The sequence below is a fragment of the Eurypyga helias genome, unplaced genomic scaffold, assembly GCF_000690775.1.
Source record: "Eurypyga helias isolate BGI_N326 unplaced genomic scaffold, ASM69077v1 scaffold21664, whole genome shotgun sequence".
In the NCBI taxonomy this organism is placed as follows: Eukaryota; Metazoa; Chordata; class Aves; order Eurypygiformes; family Eurypygidae; genus Eurypyga; species Eurypyga helias.
In genome coordinates this window covers 83310-104241 of record NW_010244650.1, presented here as the reverse complement: position 1 = coordinate 104241, position 20932 = coordinate 83310, and the positions used below count along the sequence as shown (strand labels likewise).

General features: G+C 44.9%; 1 protein-coding gene across 1 annotated transcript in view; it reads left to right on the top strand.

The window, feature by feature from the left end:
* The first annotated feature begins 1862 nt into the window (after positions 1 to 1862).
* Positions 1863 to 20932, top strand: part of AMOT (angiomotin) — a 33558-nt gene continuing 14488 nt past the window's right edge. The window contains exons 1-6 of the mRNA XM_010149830.1: positions 1863 to 2024; positions 3458 to 4376; positions 10749 to 11202; positions 12927 to 13071; positions 14459 to 14551; positions 17207 to 17352. Coding sequence (XP_010148132.1) covers positions 3505 to 4376; positions 10749 to 11202; positions 12927 to 13071; positions 14459 to 14551; positions 17207 to 17352 — 1710 coding nt within the window. The 5' untranslated portion in view covers positions 1863 to 2024; positions 3458 to 3504. The remainder of the gene's footprint in view (positions 2025 to 3457; positions 4377 to 10748; positions 11203 to 12926; positions 13072 to 14458; positions 14552 to 17206; positions 17353 to 20932) is intronic.

Below are 20932 nucleotides of genomic sequence, written 5' to 3'. Positions count from 1 at the left end.
AAAAATAGGCTTCATGCTAATGGTTGGTGTTTAAAGAAAGTGGATTTGTTGGCAACAATATATTCATATTGTATCTCAGTCCACCTTTTGTTTTGGATTTCCAGGCTGATTCCTAGCTTACATCCCCACACTAAAATTAGTAGTATTCAGTTCCAGCAAGCATTTTCAGTGGGAACTGTGCCCTCCCTTCATCAGATCAGCAGAATAAACTGGTATTGCTGTGAAGTGAAACTGTGTGAAATGGGTGCATACTGCATACAGAATTATTTCCTTGAACGTTTGAAGGGCTTAAACATGCAGAGATTGAATTTGTCTGTTGAGAAAATCTTTAAGGCGGAGAGGCAGCATCTCAAGCTGGTTTGTATCTTTGTATTAAAAAAATAAACACACACACACACCCCACCACCCCCCTTAGATTTTTCCAGTTGAGACAAAAGAAATCTTTGGATGGAAAGGCAGCATCATATTGCATAATAAAAACCTTTTTATGCTCTAATAAAAAGGGTTGCTTAGGGCAACTTTGCTTAAAAAAATAAAAAAGGAAGAGTCAGTGATGATACTGGTATGAGGGGGACGAGGAATCCTTAACTTGTGTTGTGCAACACTGGGAAAAGAGGCTAGAAATTGCTCTAGTTATCTACTATCTTAATGCCTGGTTTAAAGGTTCTTTACTGCATATTTGCTGGCAGCTGTTTTCAATATATCCCTCTCGAGCTAAGTCACCAGTTAAGAATTTGACATTAGATGTTTTTTTCAACCACCATCTTGAAGTACCATACCACACAACACAGCCTTGTTCCCTAGTTAGATATTGTTCATGTGCTTTGAAATTGCTGTTGACACCTCAAGTATTTAACTTGCAGATCTGAGATAACTTCTGTTGGGTGTGGATGTGTGCCGTAATAACACAGAGACAGAAGTGTCCACGTCTGCATTCCTTCACTGCATCGCTTCACGTTATTTTTTGCAACGTTCCAGGAAATTAAGTTAAATTACACATCTCAAGGAGTATTTTTAATTTCACTAGTTCTGTTTGAATTGCCTGCCCTGAAAGTAGAAGCACACAGAGCGCACAAATATATTCCGCTTCTTTTACATCGCTTGCCTTTTTCTTCAGGACACCTTCAGTAGCAGATTTAACTGCTTCTTGAATAACACACCTGAGTATGCACTTTTCTATGTTCTGATTCTCCCCTCAATGGTTAAAATTTCTTCAGTGCTTTATATTCTGAAAGGGAAAAGTAACATAATTAAAGAATGTTTTGGGAATTAGAGCTGTGCTCTGCAGTGTATTTCTGGCATATACCTTGTCAGTGTCCTTTTCTTCCCCTGGCTTTCCCAGTCTGTAAAACAAGGCTAATATTCCTATATTGATCATTCTCAGTCATTTCTGAGGCATACGTTGTTGTTGTTGAAGTTTATACAGCATTTAACCATATCACCTTTCATCAAAGGATTTCTGCTGATACAGTTTGAAATGTGCAGCACCACTGGAAAAGGAGCCTTAAGCACAGGGTATCATCATCTGTGCTGCAGCTTTCATTCGTAGCGAAAAAATAAAACAATGGAGTTAAAGAATTAGCGGGTTTTAATCACTATTTCACTTAGAGGCACAGATGGGACAGAGCATTACTTGGCAACATTTAGTCTTGGAGCAGAAATTGTCATGATTAAAGCAGCAGCTGGAGTAGATTGCTAGGGACAGGGGGGTTCATTCATCCTAAAGGGATCAAAATTGTTGGGCTCTGGGAAAAAAACAAGAAGCTACAAAAAGAAAAATCTGAACTATGGGCCAAGGTTTATTATTTCTAGGGTCTCATCTGCTGATTAAAATGATGTTTTCAATGCTTTCCTCAGAATTATTTTGGAAGAGAGGAGAGTATCAAGTGATCTGGGCTACTGAAGAGGAGACTGAAGCCATCTCTGAGTGGAGATTTTGGACTTGCGGGAGGAAGGCTGTGTGTGTCCCCCACATGTGGCAGAACTGCTCCTCCTTGCCAAGGAAGTCAAAGTGAAGGAAATAGGTATGTGCCACTTCAAACAGGATTTCAGAAGAATCATGTTCCAGGCCATTTAGCAGAGCCTGAATTCCTAGTTCTGTGAGGCAGCCTGGAATGAGGTGGATTTTAACTTTCTCTTCATTAACGTTTGCAGAAGGGTTTTGTGTTCGTGGTTCATGGAGGCCTTGTGTTACAGGGACACACTCCTGCGGTAGGCTGGCCTGGGGGAGGAAACTGGGTGCTTGTGGAGACACAGGACAAAGCAGACCCTTCAGGTCTCCTGACTCCCGCAGTCCATCCTTGGTTCTGCCACGGAACAAGCTGTTGGGAGCAAGTTACCTCGTCCTAAGGGACAATGTTACACAGAAAAATGGGATCAAAATAAAGTGCTAGACTGCTAATGTGCTCTCTGCTGTCAGGGCAGAGCCACAGCTTAGGCAACAAGTAAAGCATACTTTCTATTCCGAAGTGTTCCAGCTCAAAAGTAGCTCTGCTTTTAGTTAAATGTCTCAGAGGTATCATTAATTCTGGATATTTCAACTCACGCAAGGCCAGTGGGCTTGAGTTTCCATGACAAATTCCTGACTCCACTGGGAGACTGAGTGAAATGTAATCGCTGTTGGTCACTGACTTAATCTGTACTTAGGATGTGCTTGACATTGGCTCTTTGTGTTACTGCATTGGTACACAGTGGTTTTTCCTGCTGCTCAGAGGTCTTTTTCTGTGCATTAGATCAGACAACTCTTTTTCCTCCTCTTGCATTTGCATGCATTCAGCTGACAATATTTAGATGGGGAGGATTTGGTTGCCTGTGTATAACAGGAAGTTAGGGAGTCCTTACTTGCGCCGGTACTAGTGTTTTCAGCAGCAGGGAGACTAGGTGCTGATCTCAGTGTATTTCGTAACTTAAAAACCTGCCGGCTAACGAGGTATTCGTTAATTGCTTTAAACTCCGTAAGCTAAGATAATGCTTTACTTCCTTTCAACCATGTACTATCTCAATGGGCCTTTTTTTTTTTCCTTAAAACTGACAAATTGCTGATTTCACCCTTTAATTCCTTTGTGCTTGCAAATATGGGAAATGCGTTTCACTGTTGGTAGCCCTAAGTGTAAAGCAAACAGGTTTTAGGCATTTTTACCATCATCCTGTGAATTACAGGTCTCCTTTCTGCCTGAAAGCAGCCTTGCTGTCTGAGGTATTCGGTATGCATCCCTACAGCTTGCAGTCGATTGATATTCCTATAAATTTGCAAGTCACCTTTCATCACCTTTTGAGGCTTTGCCCCCTGGCATACAAGTCCTTCTTAGGTCAAGGGCCTTAATGACCCCCATTGTTATGGGAACCTTTGGTAATCTAACCTGCTTTTTTTCTGTATTTCCAGCCATTGCTCTTAAATGTCTCTTGCATGAACCACTCAGGCGCTAATAACCCTAATAACCGTGTCTCCTTTCCTTAGGTCAAGGACAGCTTTTACATTCCACCCAAAAGGCACCACAGTTTGAGATGAGGAATTCAGAAGAGCAAGCAGCTACGACAGTTTTGCAGCGCCTGCTGCAGGAGCAGCTCAGATACGGGAACCCAAATGACAACCGTAACCTTCTTGCCTTACACCAGCAAGCCACAGGAAATGCCCCCCCTTTCAGCAGCACTGGGAGTCCAGCATCTCAGAACGAAGGGCTGAGCTCCCAGGACCACCAGCTTGTGACTCATGCTGCCCGTCAGGAGCCCCAGGGCCAGGAGATACAGGTGGACAACAGCATCATGGAGAAGCAGCTCTCCCCGCGACTTCAGAACAGCGAGGATCTCCCCACCTATGAGGAAGCCAAAGTCCAGTCACAGTATTTCAGGGGCCAGCCGCATGCTAGCGTCGGGGCAGCGTTCTACGTAACGGGGGTCACCAACCAAAAGATGAGGACTGAAGGGCGGCCCACGGTTCAGCGGGTGAGCCCTGGGAAGGTCCACCAGGATGAAGGACTTAAGGACCTCAAGCAAGGGCACGTCCGCTCCTTGAGTGAGAGGCTGATGCAGCTGTCCTTGGCTACCAGCGGTGTCAAGGCCCACGCGCCTGTCACGAGCGCGCCCCTCTCCCCCCTCTCTCCGCTTTCTCCTCAGCAGTCCAGTGACCCTTATAAAAATTCCGGCTCAAATGAATTCTACAAGAACTCAGTGCAGCCCCCTTCCCAGCCCAACATGAAAGGAATGGAGCAACGGGGTCCTCCTCCAGAGTATCCTTACAAAAATGTGTCCACCCCATCTATGAACTGCAAACCTCAGGACTCGGGACATTTCTATAGCGATCATCGCATGAGCCAGCAGGGAAGATCTGATGGGCCTATGATGAGGTATCAGCATCCCCCCGAGTACGGGTCAGTCAGGTAAGCAAGATCTTAAACCAAACTCCACGACAGCCACATAAGGAAAGACAGTATAGATCTCAGTCCGTTGGCCTTGCTCCTGAGGCAGGTTTTCTTTCAGCAAAGATCCCGTCTTTATTACGTGAGATGACATCTTGTGTACAGACTGTGCCTGGAAGGACTGTGACCTGTTTCAGTAGCGTTACCTAGAGAGGCCTGACTCTTTAAAAAAAAAAAAAAACCCACAAATGAAAAAAACCCAAACCAACAAAACAAGCCAGCTTGATTTTATGGCATGGGTAAGTTTAATGCTGAGGCTCCAGAGCCTTTACAAAAGGTTTGCAGCAAAAGCCAAAGTTACAGTGTGATTCATTGTACAAACTTGCAGTTACTTAATGCAAGGCTTAAGCAGTTCTTTAATTACATCTGCACAGACAAAAGACTTATTTTTTTTTAGGTTTAAGCTGCATCTAAATGCTACATAGGAAAGGAGAAAGTGTATGAAAGCGATAATGGTGCAGGTAACAAAGAATCACCTGAGCTTTCTGGCGAGATTTTCAAATCTCATTTGAAGTGGACCAGAGCGTAGGAACGGAAAACGGAGCGTGCTTTGTGCCTCATCCCACAGTCGCTTGTTTAGCTTTTGCTCGTTTTCCGTGCATCGTTTGAAATCGCAGCCTGTTCTGGTTTCCTCTAGATAAGGAGCTGCACTTGGCTTGAGCCAAACATTGATGTCCATGTGGGTAAAGATGAAGTTTTATTCAGGTGGGCTAAAAATTCGGCTTTACTTTGTCTGTTTCCTGACCATCTCACCTCTGTCCAAGACCAGGTGGGATTTGGTGTCATGATTGTGGCCTCATTTTGGAGCTAAAAGAGTAATACAAAGGAGCAACAGGAGGGCCTTGCTACCTAAGTGGATGGTGAGGTCTGTGTGCATTTGTGTTTGCACATATTGTGTTGTGTTTTGAGGGGTCATGAAGAAGAAACTAGTGTGTATTTGGGAACAGAGTCTGAGCTTTGGGGACTTCGAATCTGCTCAGAACCTTCCTAGGCCTATGGGGAGCTATGTTCAGAGTTTGTCCACCATTGTTTGTGATCTGAAATGACTTCAGCAGCATACAAGCCTGATGAAAAGGCCCTTTGATCTGGCTAAATAAATAATAAAGAGGCCAGGAAGAGGGGAAGTGAAGGGTTTAGGGGGGTAATGATTGTAGAAGCTCATTGCAAATGTTTTTGAAAATTCAAAGGCCTCAAATCTCTGTGCACACAGGAAAGGGAAACAGATCCCTAATGGTTGTGCTGCATCAGAAGTACTCCTAATATTATATATAGTGAATTGGAGACGTAGCCTGCTTGCTGTTCAAGGGAGAGGTATTTGAAAACACGCCAACAGTCAGCTCCTCTAGACAGGGTGATTTTTGTCTGTATTGGATGGATCCTGGCTGCTTTGAAAGAAGATGGGGGGGGAAGGGGGGAAGGAGAAAGGTTCAGCTGGCAAGGTTTCCAGGAGGGGAAGCAACTGAAATTTGTCTTCAAAGCATTGGGAATCTAATGAGGTTACTTTTTAACCTAAATAGCTGCACAGAGACGAGGTTTCCTTTGCAAGCAAATGCTGAAGCAGTAGAACAATTGCAAGACTAATCCATAAATTGCAGAGCAGCATAGCAAAGGAAGGGAGCGAGTCCTCTATTCCCCTCCCTCTCCCACACACTTTAAGAGAAACTGTCATTTAGACAAGAAACCTTCTGTGTTCCTAAAGGTGCAGCTGGGTAATGGTGTGAGGATTTTAAAGGCGCACAGCTTTCTGGAGCGCGTTTGCCTCGCACCAGGCAGTGCTAACGAGTGTCTTTGCAGCCCCGCTGGAGTGATAAAGTATTTTCAGAGACTCCAGTCTTCCTGCGCTGCGGCTCTGTGTTTCTCGGGATTCATTTGGTTTGGTAAATGTGTGCATTTTTTGAACCTTGCGTCAAGGAAACAAAGCCCCTTCGTTCTGCTCGTGAAGCCACACCCTTTTCTGCGGGTTTTTCCCCTCATTGTTCGGGGGAATTTGAGGGTGACCTAACGATGCGGTTAAATAAAACTCGTTGAGCAAGATAAACATTGGGGAATTCACAGCATTCTCATGCTTCACCCTCCCCAGTCTGGGAAAGGAATGGGCTGCATGGTAAGTTTAAACCAGTCTGCAAACAGTTTGCCTCACCTGCTCTGGGGTGGTGTAAGTTTGGGCACACGTATGTGACGGTAACGATGTTGGTTTAATGTGAATACTGGGCATGCCAGAGGCATCTCCGCTGTTATTTGGAAATTCTGAAGGAAGTTCAGAAGAGGGCTGGCTGTATATGAAGCTCCAGTGTCCTGTTCTCTCCCTGATATCTCAACGGCACTGTGGCACTGGTGATGAAAACAAATCTTCAGGTCTAAGAAGGGAAGACGGGTGTATGGTTGCAGGGTCTCCCATGGCAGAACAGCCAGAGTCGGGGGGAAAAGGGGCTGGTGTTGATGCAGTTGTGGGTGCAGAGGAAGCTGGCTGTCTCTCTGATTCAAACACCATCCCCTGTTTGGAGCCCAGATGACCGAGCTCTTGCTGTGGCGATTAATCCCGTTGACTTCACAGAAACTTTTTGAGAAGAAGGGCTGAAGAATTTGTCCCGTAATTAGTGAATCACTTCTGCGCACTGCGTTCCCTGAGCAGCATCAAAGTGGGGGCTAATCAGGTATGACTAGGAAGCAGAGCACAAACGCATGTTCGATTTCAGCCCTTGAATCAAGTGGAGTCTGCTCCCTCCCGGGTTTGTGCAAGGAGGGCTGTGCAAGGGACGGGGACTGTAGCTTCTTAAACGTGAAAAAGGCAGGAGAAGCTGGGAAAGCAGAAAAAAATTTTAACGAGCCAGAGACCTTTCCTGATCTCTTCATTCTTCTGCCCTCCCCACTTTGTCACTCTACCCGCAGATCTTCTGCGTGACTTGATGTTTGCAATCCTGGCAGCCTCAGGACTCCGGATGGCTAGGTTTGCTTGCAGAGCTGCCCTTACTCCCTATCTCTAGGCTTCATGACTTAAAAGCTAATGTGACCCTTGTAGCTACAGAACCATAAATCCAGGTTTGTACTTGGCCAGCGTGGTGTGTTTCTCTGATATGCGTCAGGGACTGTAAGGGAAGCAGAGATCCTTGCGTGATACAGTTTTTAAAATGAAGTGGCCCTTAAAGTTATGCTTTCAAACTTATACACTTGTGGGAATTATTGCTCTGAGGTTTTTTCCTGCGTTTGGGGTTTTCAGGTCCTTATGACACTGAGGCAGATGGAAGGAGATTGCATAATTTTGTTTTCCATGCATTTTGAGAGTCTTTCTGCGTTTTTGCCTGAAGTGGTTAGCTCAGATATAATTTTGGTTACTACTGCAGGGTTGCCTGAGGACTGATCTCTCATGGAGGGAAGTTTGTAGGACCATTCTAACAGCAATTCAGTTAGGTGCCCCAGCAGTGATTTTTACCATAAAATTTTGCAGTCTAGCTTAAAAGCCTTGAAAATTCCAGTTGTGTTCATTTACCTTTCTGAATCTCTCAGTCCAAAATTGGTTTACCAGAGAAATAAATTCCGTAATTCTCATGTTCATCTGAGGGATTTGAGAGCCTGGTATTTTGAACCCACAAAATACATACAAGTATTTGAGAAGACAAAACTGAAAGTAGCAGGGATGCTAAGGAGTTCTTTGAACATGTATGTAAAAGTTTGCATACAAGATCTTACAAGATCTAGTTGTCACTGTGAGGTTAGGGTTTTTTTTTAAGAGAGGATGTATTACCCCAGCTGCGTTATCACATTTTGGTGGGAATATAAATGCATTTGTGACATTTTGGCAGCCCTAACACTGTTGGGAATGCAAGGGAAGTAGAGGCTTCTAGCTTTCATGTTTTAGCTTGAACCCACAAGATTGGTATAATTTCAAGATTATGAGAGGCTTTGGATGCGAGTGCCAAGATGCTGGAGATCTTGGAAATGTATCTTGTTTAGAAATACTCAGCCATGATTTCCTAGAGTTGTTCTTTACAATAGGTTTAAAAAAAAAATATAATTACCAGGCATGTCAGTACAAAGGCTGACCCTTCAGAATTTAGTTGCTGCTGTTGTTTTCCTTTGGCCATCTTTAGGTTCCTTTCATTAGTGCTCAGGTCCTGCAGAACCGGTGAGATTCTGCCCATGTCTCTGATGGCAGAGATGCTTTTAGTCAGATAGCTCAAACTGTTAACATTGGCATCTAATTAGTCCTCAACACACTGAGATCAGCGGAGTCAGTCACTGATTAACTGCTTCAGGTTGTTTTCAGACTGGAATAGTGTATTTTTTAGGTTGAGAATCGGAAAGGTGGGTTTTTTTGCAGCTGTGTGGCAGACCGGCAACACATCTCTTGATCTAACCTTTGTAGGTCATCACAGATTAAGTGTCACAGCAAGGTTATTCCCTCATTGATTATAACATCAAAACAGAGGTGCGTGACATTAGGTGAAGAATAAGCTCAAGGAGGCAGGTGGTTTCTGCAGATGCCAAAGTTTTAATGCTGCACAGAACTGGGTGAGCTGAGAAAGGAGCTGGAAACCACCTGGGACAAACCAGCCGACCTTGAGCATACCATAAGTGGAGCTGACCTCCCAGGAGGGAAAGAACCAAATTGCTGTTACTGAATTGAATGTTCCTGAGGAAATTAATTGCACATCTCTCTTCTACGTGACCCCTGAGATCCTCATGCTGCATATGATCGTTTTGGGGGAAATACAGCTCCAGAAATGATGTTGCTGGCAGGGACCACAGTCACCTGAGTGTGAAAAAGAGAGAAGCAGTAACTGGACTAGTAATTTGTTTATTCCAAAGTGACAAAGGCTAGATTTGTTTCCCTGTTAAGGAATTCGAGCACCAGCTTGGAGGTTTCTATGCACCTTCTCTGCTGGAAAGCAGGGAAAATGAGGCATAAGATGCATGATATTGAAGTAGCGAACCCTGCTCTGGGCTGAGAATGTACAAACTCCTACATGCACTGCCAGCCAGATGTGAGTAATGCAGACGTTTCCTCTTTGGACGGGTAGGAAGAGTTGATGCGTTCTTTCTGCAGAGAACAGGAAGGATGATGCTGAGTGCACATCGGCTGAGAAGCCCGCTGTGTAACCCTTTAGTTCCCAGTTCAGCTTCATGCTTGCTGTTGTCAATTGGCATGCCACCAACGCTCCTGGTGCGGTGAGAGAGCTCTGCTGCCCGTGTCTTGTACATCCAGTACCCCTACACACTCAGCAGAGAGGCACGGAGGGTCCTTCCGGTGAAGGCAGACCACCAAGGGGGTATTCTGTTGCAGCTGTGGCCAGGTGGAACAACAATATGTGCTTTTCCAGCTGCAGCGTTTAACTGCATCCCAAAGGGTGGGAAATTTTATCAGCGCAGGAGTGTTTCAGAACACGTTGATCTGGGTCGGCACTGGGCTGAGGAGGAGACTGGCTGTGGCATGAGAGGGAATAGCTTCAGCTGTTAGAAAAAAGGACATCCAAAGAAGTTAAAGGTTGAATGTCTTTGGAGGAGGAAGCAAAACCTGCCTCATGGGGTCATCCGAGAATGATAAATCCACACAATCTCCTAAGATTTCTTGCTTGGCTAATGCAGCAGAAGTTGAGCTGGGGATCTCCAGCGCCTGGGAAATGTGAGCTGGCGTAGCTTGGAGTTAGTCCTGTGATAGACTCGAGCGTGTTACAGATTGCTAGATCTGTCTTTGATATCCTATGGAGGTTATTTTTAGGAGCAGTAAACTACCTACTGCACAGGACTGAGGGTGGTTCTGAATCAAAAGGCTGCTTCTAATTCTTAGGGTAGTTTTCAGATCCTTGAACTGTCTGATTTAACCAGGCTGCAGCTTGTTGGTTAACGTTTCAGAAAGCTCAAATCAGTGGTTCTGGCATGCTAGCATAGAGCTTAGCCAATCCCTTTAATTCTGTATCCTGAATTGCATAAGAAAATTCCTTGTTTTCTCCATGGCGGAGATGGCACATTCCAGGACAGAACAAGAGAGCCCATTCCCAACAGTCCTCATGTTAGCTGTGTTACCCACAGGGTGTGGAGAAAAGTTACAAAAAGTAATTTTGGTCAATAGTTGTTGATGGAGCTTCTCTTAGTGTTTCTGTACAAAGTAGACTCGAGGAAAGACCTTTGTGCACTTAGAATGTATTTTCTGAAAATGATTTGATTTTGAAGCATTTTTTTAAGCAAACATAAAAATGAGGAAAGCCTCCCATAAGAGTCTTTTCTGTGGGAAGACCTTGGTCGCAGGAGCTACGCAGGTTGTCCCACGCCTTGTTGCTGGGTTTGTGCATCATCTTCTGTGTGACTTTGATGGAGTTTCTGCTCTCTGTTTTTCAGGCAGAACCCAGATGTGCAGCTGCAGTTACAACAGAGACCACCTCACCACCACAGCCCAACTTCTTCCTTGACATCCCTGGGATCTTTGACTTTGCTTCAGTCTCCACCACCATCCAGGCTGTCCCCTTCCCAGCATCAGCAACCTCTGACTCCGAGCCAGGGAGATCCTGGAATTCTGCCACGGACCCAGCAGCCATTCTTGTCAAACCAAGTCCATCAGGGAGACTTGTACCGACTATGCCAGCCCTTCCTAGGCCCGCAGCAGCAGCAAGGCGATTCCTACTCAGTAATGTCCCGGGCTCAGCAGATCCCTTCCCCATATCAGCAGATGCAAGTAGATCCTTTTGCCATAGTTTCCAGGGCCCAGCAGATGGTGGAAATCTTGTCTGAAGAGAACCGGTCTCTGCGACAGGAGCTGGATGGGTGTTACGAGAAAGTAGCCCGGCTGCAGAAGGTGGGTGGTTTTGGATATCGAGCATTCTCCTGTGTCTACTATCGTCCATAATTGAATCATCTAATCTGCAACTGTTACATTCCTTGCTTAAGGGATTGATTATCTACTTCAGAGTCTTTTATATGCAGATTGATGAGTCTGTATCCTGTCCCTTTGGCCAGCAGCTTAACGTTTTCAGAAGATAGAATCAAAGCCTTTGGTTTTATTCTGACAGCTTATGGACCATGCTCAGAAGAGCATCCGTATCAGCTGTCTTGGAGAGGCTGACTGCTTGGCTTGCTTGGTTAAATGAAAGCTAGTGTTCTTATGTCCAGGCTTCATTTTCCCATCAGTCTAAAAGACTTCAGAGCCTGCAGGAAGGGCCTGTTTGGAATGACATGAGGCCACAGTCACTCAAGGAGACAAGAGGGGACATTGCTACAGAACTGGCTGGCAGGACAGTGTGCAAGACAAGTGCTGCTGCTATGGCTACACTACAGACATTTGGACTGGGGGACTGAAAATAACACTTCTTTTGTTACGCCCTCAATACCACACAACTTCCGTGAAAACTTAGCTCGATACAAAACAAGATACTATTTGGTACTTTTGGCTTTATGAAACAAGTAGAGTAAGTGATGCTAAAATGTTTTTAAAAACATCTCCCAGCCAGACCCATTGTTGACGTGTATGTGTAGAGGTGTTTTCGTTCCAGCCTCAGAAATAACCTCTTGATGACTTGGAGAGCCTTGCTGTGCTCTTTTCACTGAGCAGTCTCTGGGGCCATAAGAATCTGTGACTGCTTAAAACACTTGTTGAGTTCAGGTGACCAGTGTGGCTGTTTACACTCATTATTCCCTGTCTTTCCAGGGACAAAAATTCATTTTGTTGTATTTTTTTTGGAAGGTTCCTGGCCAGGAAATGCTTTAGAGGAATGTTTGATGGCTTCCTGATAATGAAAGAAGGTTAAAAATGCCCTTCCCTCCACCCCTTGTTGGTCACTTGCTGTAGACAGTGCTGATGGGGTTTGCTATTATACGGATCCATACTTCCATAGCCGTGCAAAACCTTGCCTGGCAAGGGCAGTTAGAAGTGAATCTCTGGATGATCAGAGAAGCTTTACGCTGAAGGCTAGAAGGAAAGATAAAACACATTTTACTGCAAATGTTTCCCTTCCCCCATTTAGTAAACTGAATATTTAAAAGCACAACTAAGTTGTTGAAGTGTAAACAGAACATCAGGAAGTTTCATGGTGAATTTCGGACCATAACAATGATAGATCTGCAGAGTTCCTCATTAATACAAAATCTGCTGCTAGCATTTTTTTAGCATAGTTTTGTCTGCCTGCCTTGTTTTATTTTACTTACTGAACTTGATATTGCATTAGATGTTTATATAAATGCTTTCTGTCCAAACTAACAGTAGTGCTGAACTGCCCCAGTCTTAGAAAAAAAAAAAAATAGATGACATTTGCACTTCTTCAGTTTGCCATATCTACATTCTGATCCTACTGAGGAAGCAGAGCTTGAGTCTGGAAGGAGAGTCCAGAGCTTCATTGCAACCCTTGGCATTCTTTCTGTATAAGGGTTCATCACAAACCTGAGACACTGTCGTTTTACTTTATGTATAGGTGTAGGTTTCCCCCAACAAAGAAGACCTGAGGGGAAGTAATCTCCTTTCTGAAACTGAATGAAAAGAATTGGTAGTGATAAAATAGTAAGTGCTTCTTTTCACTTCCACTGCAGCTGGAAACAGAAATTCAGCAAGTTTCAGAGGCTTACAAAAACCTGGAGAAATCATCCTCTAAGCGGGATGCCCTGGAAAAGGCCATGAGAAACAAGCTGGAAGGAGAAATTCGTAGGCTTCATGATTTCAACAGGGATCTAAGAGGTGAATGATGTAAAACTGCTGTTCTCCAATGTTGTTTTTATTGTTGTACTTACTGGGCTGGACAGTGTGTTGCTGCAGAACTCAGGTGTCTAACACAGCTGGAATATGACAGGTTACTCAGGTATATTCAGTAGTCTGAGTTTTTAAACACTTGCTGGGAGTATGGAAAAGACAGGTTTAGGAGGGTGCTGCAGTCTGTCATTTCCAGCCTGTTTCTCATTGAGGAGAAACATGTGATAAGCCAAATGCCATAAGCCAGATGCAAGCCTGGAATTCTCTCTTGTCTTATATCCTAGACACAATTTGTACAATTTGTTCAGTTTATACAAATGGAAAGACGTTTTGCTGACTGCCTAATCCCACACCAGGCATGTTCACTTTATTTCCTGTCCAGTGACCCTTCTGCACTGACATACAAACTGCAGACTGTCTGTTCTTCCTGAAGGTCTTGTCATTCCTTATCAATGTAGGCATCTGGTTTTTTGGATCTCCCTTCCTCTTCCAGAGTGAGATGTTATTAGTGTCTGGTTCTTGCTAAGAGGCTGAGGCAGAATGACGGCTGGCAGTGGAGAATGATGTCGAATGGTATTTGACCTTAACATGGGTCAGAGTTTCTGAGCGTTCATTTGAAAGGAGAAACACATCTGCAATTTGGGATGTGTGGAGGTGCACAATCAGTCTTTTAAACTGTAAGTTTTAATTTTTATATGAAATCCTTCTGACTGTCCTACATGTCATTTGCTCTCACTGCCTCTGGTCTCTAAGGCTGTGTTCCCAGAAATGGTTTTGCATCCAAGAAGTAAAGCCGTACGGTGCCCAGTGCTTTCGAGAAGGACAGTACACAAAGGCCTGCATTAAATAATCTTCTTCATAGTAAAACACAGCATAAACATTTCATTCTTATTTCCATAGACTGCTATGAATTTCTAGCAGCCTGCAGCAGCAGAACTGTTAAGCTGTCCTTAGGGTTTTTGACTTTTCCCTGGTCAGGTAACTGGACAACAGTGATTTAATCTTCTAACTATTAAGATTTACTGGAGAATTATAAGTGAATCTTCAAATTGCATGGTGAGATTTATTTGGGTGGAAAAAATAGTATCAACATTTGCAAAAAATTTTAAAAAACCCAAAAAACCCAAACCTTCTTATGTAATTGTTTAATTTCTTTGGAACTTTATTTAACCTGTTTTGTTTCCTTGAGAATATTTTCTTAAGGACATAATTAGAACCATTTCAAAGGTGAGTGCCAGCTTCTGATGGGCTTTTTTCTGTGTAAAATGTGGAGATCCGTTCCCCTAGCTTACATTAGAAATGTCCTGCGCATGTGTGACTTCATGCTTGAGAGTTTTTAATTATTCAATGTTCCTTTTGCTGAAAAACTTTGCAGAACGTATGGAGACAGCCAACAAGCAGCTTGCGGAGAAGGAATTTGAGGGATCTGAAGACAATCGGAAAACCATCTCCCAACTCTTTGCACAAAGTGAGTTCTGCAGTCATTGTGGGTCAGTAGAAATGCCTCAGTCATCCCGGGGAGGATAACAATGCAGCAGGTTAGCGTGGTTCAGATCTGTTGGTTTTCTACTGGGACAGAGATCAGGGCAGTGACAGTCCAAAACTGGCAGTGGAGAAAGGAGGGATTCAAGAATTCCTTGTGTGTCAGTATGTAAAGTCCATCTGATGGCATTTACTAGGGATTTTGAAGCAAATACAGTTTGCAGTTAAACTGGAAATTTAGTGTTTACCCCATAAGGTACAGGACAATTTGTCCATCTGTTTTGTCCTCTGAAAGCTTTGGAATTAAACCTGTCCAGGCTGACAAGAGTCCTGGCATGAGTTAGGGCCAGTGAGACTGGAACCTGGTAGGTCTTCTTTCTCTTTCCTCTTTTATTTGCCACTATCCAGTTCAGCAAAAATAAAGGGGATGAACGCTGCCTGCAATATGCTGGGCTGGGTAAGGGAATTCTGTCCACAGCAGTGGATTTATCACAAGGCAAACCAAAATGACGGATGTGAAATGCTGCTTTTCCTTTGTACTGAAATGTCTTGAGGCCAATGGCAGCGAGCCAACTTTTCTCTCATCCCATAGTGTACTCCACCCATCTGACAATGCTCGCTTTTCTCCAATTGTTATATAAAAAGGTAGTGCAATAAAATTGCAAAATAGAGATTTTCTGTGGCGTAACACCATGCTTCTGCGCTGACAAACGTTGGTATCCCTGTCTTGTCTTCCTGGTGGCTTTCATTGCAAGCAGGTGGCTGTCAGGGTGTGATTTCAAAACAGCTGGTGGTAGGGTAAGGTCTGTGAGTTTACCCTCGTGCTCCAAACTGGTTGGGTGGACTTTGAGGTTCATAGGTTCTCCCAGTGTGGGGAATGTCAAAGCTGTGAGGCCTTCCATTCAATTTTTCCTTTTGGATGAATGTGGAAATCATAGTGCTACATTTCTTTGGTCCCAGCATTTCTAGGGGTGCTGTAGACACTTGTCAAGTACTCATTTGGGGGAAGTCTGGAACGAAACCTCCAAAAGCCTTGCTGCAAGCACTTAGAGATTACCAGACTGCTGGCACTGACTGATACCTGCTGGCATCATGCCGCCCTGTCTCGTCTCTGCCTATTTTCTGCAATACATTTTAGCATGCTGACACTGTCAGCAACTCATTTCCTGGGTGGAGGAGAAATACTGGGATGGGAGAGATGGGGAAAAGAATAGGCAAGTGGTGACATTAGCCTTTGTCCTTGTTTCTTAGTCACAGGCAGCTCTGAGTTGCAGTCAGGAGTTGCTCTGCAGAGTTCTGGGTGCTGTTGGTGGACAGGTTTGTTTTGCAACCGGTGTGTGGGCTGCACTGATTCCCTAGAAGAAGGGAATCTTTAACTATTCTGTGTTGCTAAAGCTTTACTCCTGGCTCTCTGCGGGCAGAAGAAAGGGAATAATTGTGGTCCTGTAAATATAGTTATGCACATGCTTGCACAAACGAGCCTGTGTGCTCTGTATGCAGCCTGTCCTAACACCCAGGATCTAGTTCCTGTTTTTCAAGCCTTCCACTCCTTGTCCTCATTCCTTTGTCGTGGGATATTGGTTTCTGGAATGCAGTTTCTCTGGTGTCATCAGTGCTGGGTGTAGATCACTCCAGGGAGTATTCTGTGGTTATGTATCCAGCAAGTGCGTTAATGTTATCACTGGTAGTTGTTTGGCTTGAGCTGGGGATGATAACATACACAGAGGACAGCAGCTCTGTGTTGTGGCTTTGCTTTACACCCCTGTGTGATAATTTCTCCAGTCCCCAGTTGTTTTATCCTGTTGATTTTCTTTTTTTTTTTTTTTTTTAATGAAGGCAGTTGCCCTGTTCCTGAAGCACACAGCATAGCTGCGTCCTCTAGCTCCAGCTCTTTCTGGAGAGCAGCAGACAAGGACAAGCTGCTGTGCTTGGGCTGGCTTAAAACATCAGACATGACCTCTCAGTGGTGGGCAAAAGGTTTTCTTGAACTGCAGGTCTGCTTTGAGCTGTGACAGAACAGATACATGGGCCTCAGTTCTGGGCCAGGGGGTCCTTTGTAAGGGCAGTAGAGGGTGACTGAGGAGTTCTCATTGCTCGCTTGTTTTCTGACTCCTCTGATGGTACTGCCAGCGAAGTGGGACAACTGGGTGTTACTTTGAGAAGGAGGACAGCTGCCCCAGGCAGAACAGCCTTCCTGTTTGTGGGGTCAGCGTGGAAAATAGGAGCACAAGTTTTTCAGGCACAGAAGCCCGCCATCTACTCTCCCCAGCCTGGGATATTAAAATGACCCAGTTTGTTTTCCACCACTGAAAGCTCAGAGGTAAAGAGGTGCTAAGTTTCACTAACCATCTGCATAATCAGAACAAATTACCTAACTGTACTGAGTGATGCACCTTCTGTTCCTTCTTGCTAGCATTGTGGCACATTGTTACTTGAAGGTAGCATGCTTGTTTGTCAGGGTTACGAGTCCTTCTCTTCCTTGAAAGCTTTGTAATTTTTCCCCCCTTTAGCACTAGATTTGCATTCTTTCTCTTGTGAGAAGCTCCAGTACAATCTTTCCTTCACCTCTGGAGTGGAAGACTCCTGAAAGCTGGATAGAGATGAGTGCTGTCCATTGGTAACTCTCACTTTGTTTTGATAGACAAGGAAACGCAGCGGGAAAAAGAGAAACTGGAAATAGAACTGGCTGCTGCACGCTCCACCAACGAGGACCAACGAAGACACATTGAGATCCGAGACCAGGCCTTGAACAATGCTCAGGCCAAGGTGGTGAAACTGGAGGAGGAGGTAAGGATGCTGGGAGAGAGAAATTAGGGTAGCTTGGTAAAAGTAACTGTGGGAATGAGTTTGTCTTGTGCAAATTATAAGGAAATATGTGTGCTTCAAAGCTGTTTATATCGGCTTAGCTTTGTGTTGGTTAGCTAAACCACTGAACTGTGCACAGATAAGCCACAAACCTGCATTTCCTTGGACATGATTTTGTCTAAGCAGTCGTGTTCGTATTCTTTTTGTTTCAATCCATAAAAGTGGGCTAGAATTGAAATTCCAGCCCTGGCAACCTCCTGAACGTGGCAGAAATTCAGGTCGGGATGGATTTTTAACTAATATCAGATGAATGCAGCTTGTCCCCTTGACAGGTGTTCCACTTCCCCCAGGTTATCATGGTGCACGGTGCAGATCACCGTATGTCCCCAGCATTCGTTATAAGCTGGGCATGACCGTGGTCCCTTTCCTCCCAAGAGGGGATAATGCATTTGAGCTGCTTAGCTGGGCAGCTTTTACAGCACTTTCTTTTGTAGCCTTGTCCCTGCCGCTCACACATGACTCTCACCTCGCTGCCCTTCTGCGTCATCGTGTCCGTCCCCTTTCCTCCCGCCTACTCCTTTCCTCTGAAAGGCTCCATTTCCTACTCCCTGCCTCTGCTTCCTTTACTCCTACTCTTCCTCCGTAAAGAGCCTCTGGAGGAAATCTCATGACCAAGCACGCTTCCTCCACTGCACGTTTTTTCTCCCCTCCTTCAAATCTGCCATCTTCCTGCCTACTAGCACTCGCCATCACCCTCAGGTGGGCACTGTGCCTCTATCCACCTGCATCTTGCTGTCTTCAGAGACATTCCTCAAACCCTCCCCTTGTCTGCTTCTACTCCTCTCTTCACTGAGGATCCCATTGTGCCAAGAGAGGAGGAATGATCAAATGCAAAGTGAACATCCTTCTATCTTTTCTTGTCTGCTTTCCTCCTCTCCCAGGCAGAGATGTAGCTACTGCCTTCATTTTAGCCTGCTTTTCTCAAAGCTCTATATTTGCCTCAGGGCAGGGAGTGACAGGACAAGGGGTAACAGGTTTAAACAGAAAGAGGGAGATGGAGATGGGACATCAGAGGGAAATTCTTCCCGGAGAGGTTGGGGAGGTGCTGGGACAGGTTGCCCAGAGAAGCTGTGGATGCCCCATCCCTGGAAGTATTCAAGGCCAGGCTGGATGAGGCTTGAAGCACCCTCGGCTAGTGGAAGGTGTCCCTGCCCATGGCATGACTGGATGGGCTTTAAGTTCCCTTCCAACCCAAACCATTCCATGGTTCTATAATTCCTCTTTGCTTTCCAGGCCCCTCGTGGCTTACCACAGCCCCGCTTCTCTTCTTCTCTTGTTGCTGATAGGGTGTCTTCTACCTTTGTCCTTCTCAACTCCCAACCGCCCCTTCCTTCCCACCCCCAACAAGCACTTATGTGCTTCTCCCCACACTGTCCTCGCCTTCACCACTAACACTGGCAAGGCTGCTTTGAAGCATCCCTTGCTGTGATGCTGACAACCTGGTTGGCAGGGGCTAGACCACAGAGCCTATTGCCCTCCATGCGAACCCAGAGACCATCTTCTTCACCTGCCCTACACGTGTGTTTCTGCCCGTTGTCTCCAGTCCCAGGCTCCGGCTGTGAGCTTTGAGGGCAGGGAGCTTTTATTTGTACAGCACTTAAGTGTCACCCGGCTGTGGTCCATCACTGGGGAACCGGGTTCTGTGCAACACATGTTGTAGTCATCATAAAAGACGCCCAGAGTCAGACAAATGCTTAAATATCACAGGCCATCCTCAGCCTTGCGCAGTGGACGTGTCCGTTGATTTCACGAAAATGGCAGCATCTCCTGGTGAGGCTGACCTGCACCTTTGCTGCTCAGGAGGATGGAGAGCATTAGGTTACAGGGTAGTTTAAACATCACATGATTCTCTTGGGCTCTAAAACTAATCTGTCATTTGATCCTGTAATGTATTGGAGCTCTTTGGCTTTTATTCAGATTTCGCCACTGTCTTACACTAAAAATCTGATGTGTGACTAACTTGAAGTAACCCGACATCCTTGTGACTTCCCTGGAACTGGCCACATGCTAAGAGTCAGCCAGGGCCTGCACACACAGCACTTGGCTAGGTGGAACCTCTGTGTAGGCACTGATACTGGCTCCTTCACAGTAAAGTTGGAGCCTTTAGGGGTAATAGTAATTGTATGTTTTCTTTTCAAAAGACTTCTCTCGTTTTGCTGGAAAAATTGGGTTCGGTGCTGCTGCAAAGCGTTTCTGCCTAGGTAGAGTAGTAACCTAGGTCAGTAACTCTGGGCTAGGTTGCACGATAGCTTAAAGCCCACACGTGTGGTGATACAGGGTGAAATGCCCTGCATGAGGGCTTGTGGTCATTCGCATCCAACCTTTGCTCGAATCCCAGGGTGCGCAGGAAGTGCCACCCTTCCTGTTGCAGATAAATATGGAAGCTTCTCAGTGAGGGAGCAGGAATTAACTCTGCTTTTTCCTAGAGGTGAGGGGGAACAAGGGGTAAAGAGTCACTTTTGCAGGTTTCCCAAATCACTTTTTAATGAAATACTTAGGATTACAAAGCATTTGTTGCCTCATTAGTGTTAAATTGTGGGAACTTCTCAAATCCCCGAGCTGTTTGGTAACTTCTCGAAGGACAGCCAAGCAGGCTGTGCAGTGCTCAGGGCACCATCTAGAAGTGACTGTAAACATTATCCCGAGTTAGTGACATTCAGTGACCAAGATATATGAACAATTTGTCAATTATTTCTTTTATTCCTGCCAGCTTAATCTGAGTTACTAGTCCCTGTAATTGTCAGGAATTTCCAAACTAGTCCTGCAGAAGAGGGTGGAGTTTCTTACGCTAAGGTCTGGCAGCCGCTCTGGCTCAGGGCCTGAGGGGGTTGTGCATATTTTGGCTGTTGCATCCTGCAATGTAAGTGTTCAGCTTTTTTTTATTCCCCTTCCGTTTTGACTTCCTATTAAGCATTACCCTGCCTTATATGCACCAGGTCCTTTATAAAAAGAATATTTCCGTTGTAATGAGAGCTATAAGCCATGTATCACTAGAACTGAATTTAAATGTTGCATTGGAATTGGAACGTCAAAATTCTTCCTAAAATCCTTTCCCTGAATTGCCAGTTTGGACAAAACCACCCATCTGTAAAATGTAGATACTTGTCTACTCCTATGGGGCTTTGAGAGCTTTTATTATATTGGATTTTAGCATCCAAGTTAGAGGGAAGGATGAGATAAAGGGATGCTAAATGTGGTGGAGAAAGGAATGATCTTGGAGATGCCAAAGTATAGTGTGAAGCAGTTGGAAGCAAAAGTAGACATTCGTGGAATGCTTCCCCTGGTCTGTTAGCAGGGGGAAAATGACTCCACATTTAGTACAAGCTGCCATTAAAGTTTTTGATAGTGTGGAGTTGATTTCTGCAAAGTGCTAAAAAGGGTGAGTGATCATGAGTTTTTAAAACAAGCTTAAATATGTCTGTGTATGGACTTGCTAAGTATGTGTATGTTTTATATGTGAAATTTAAGCTTTGCTGCTTCTCTACTCTATATAAGGATACCC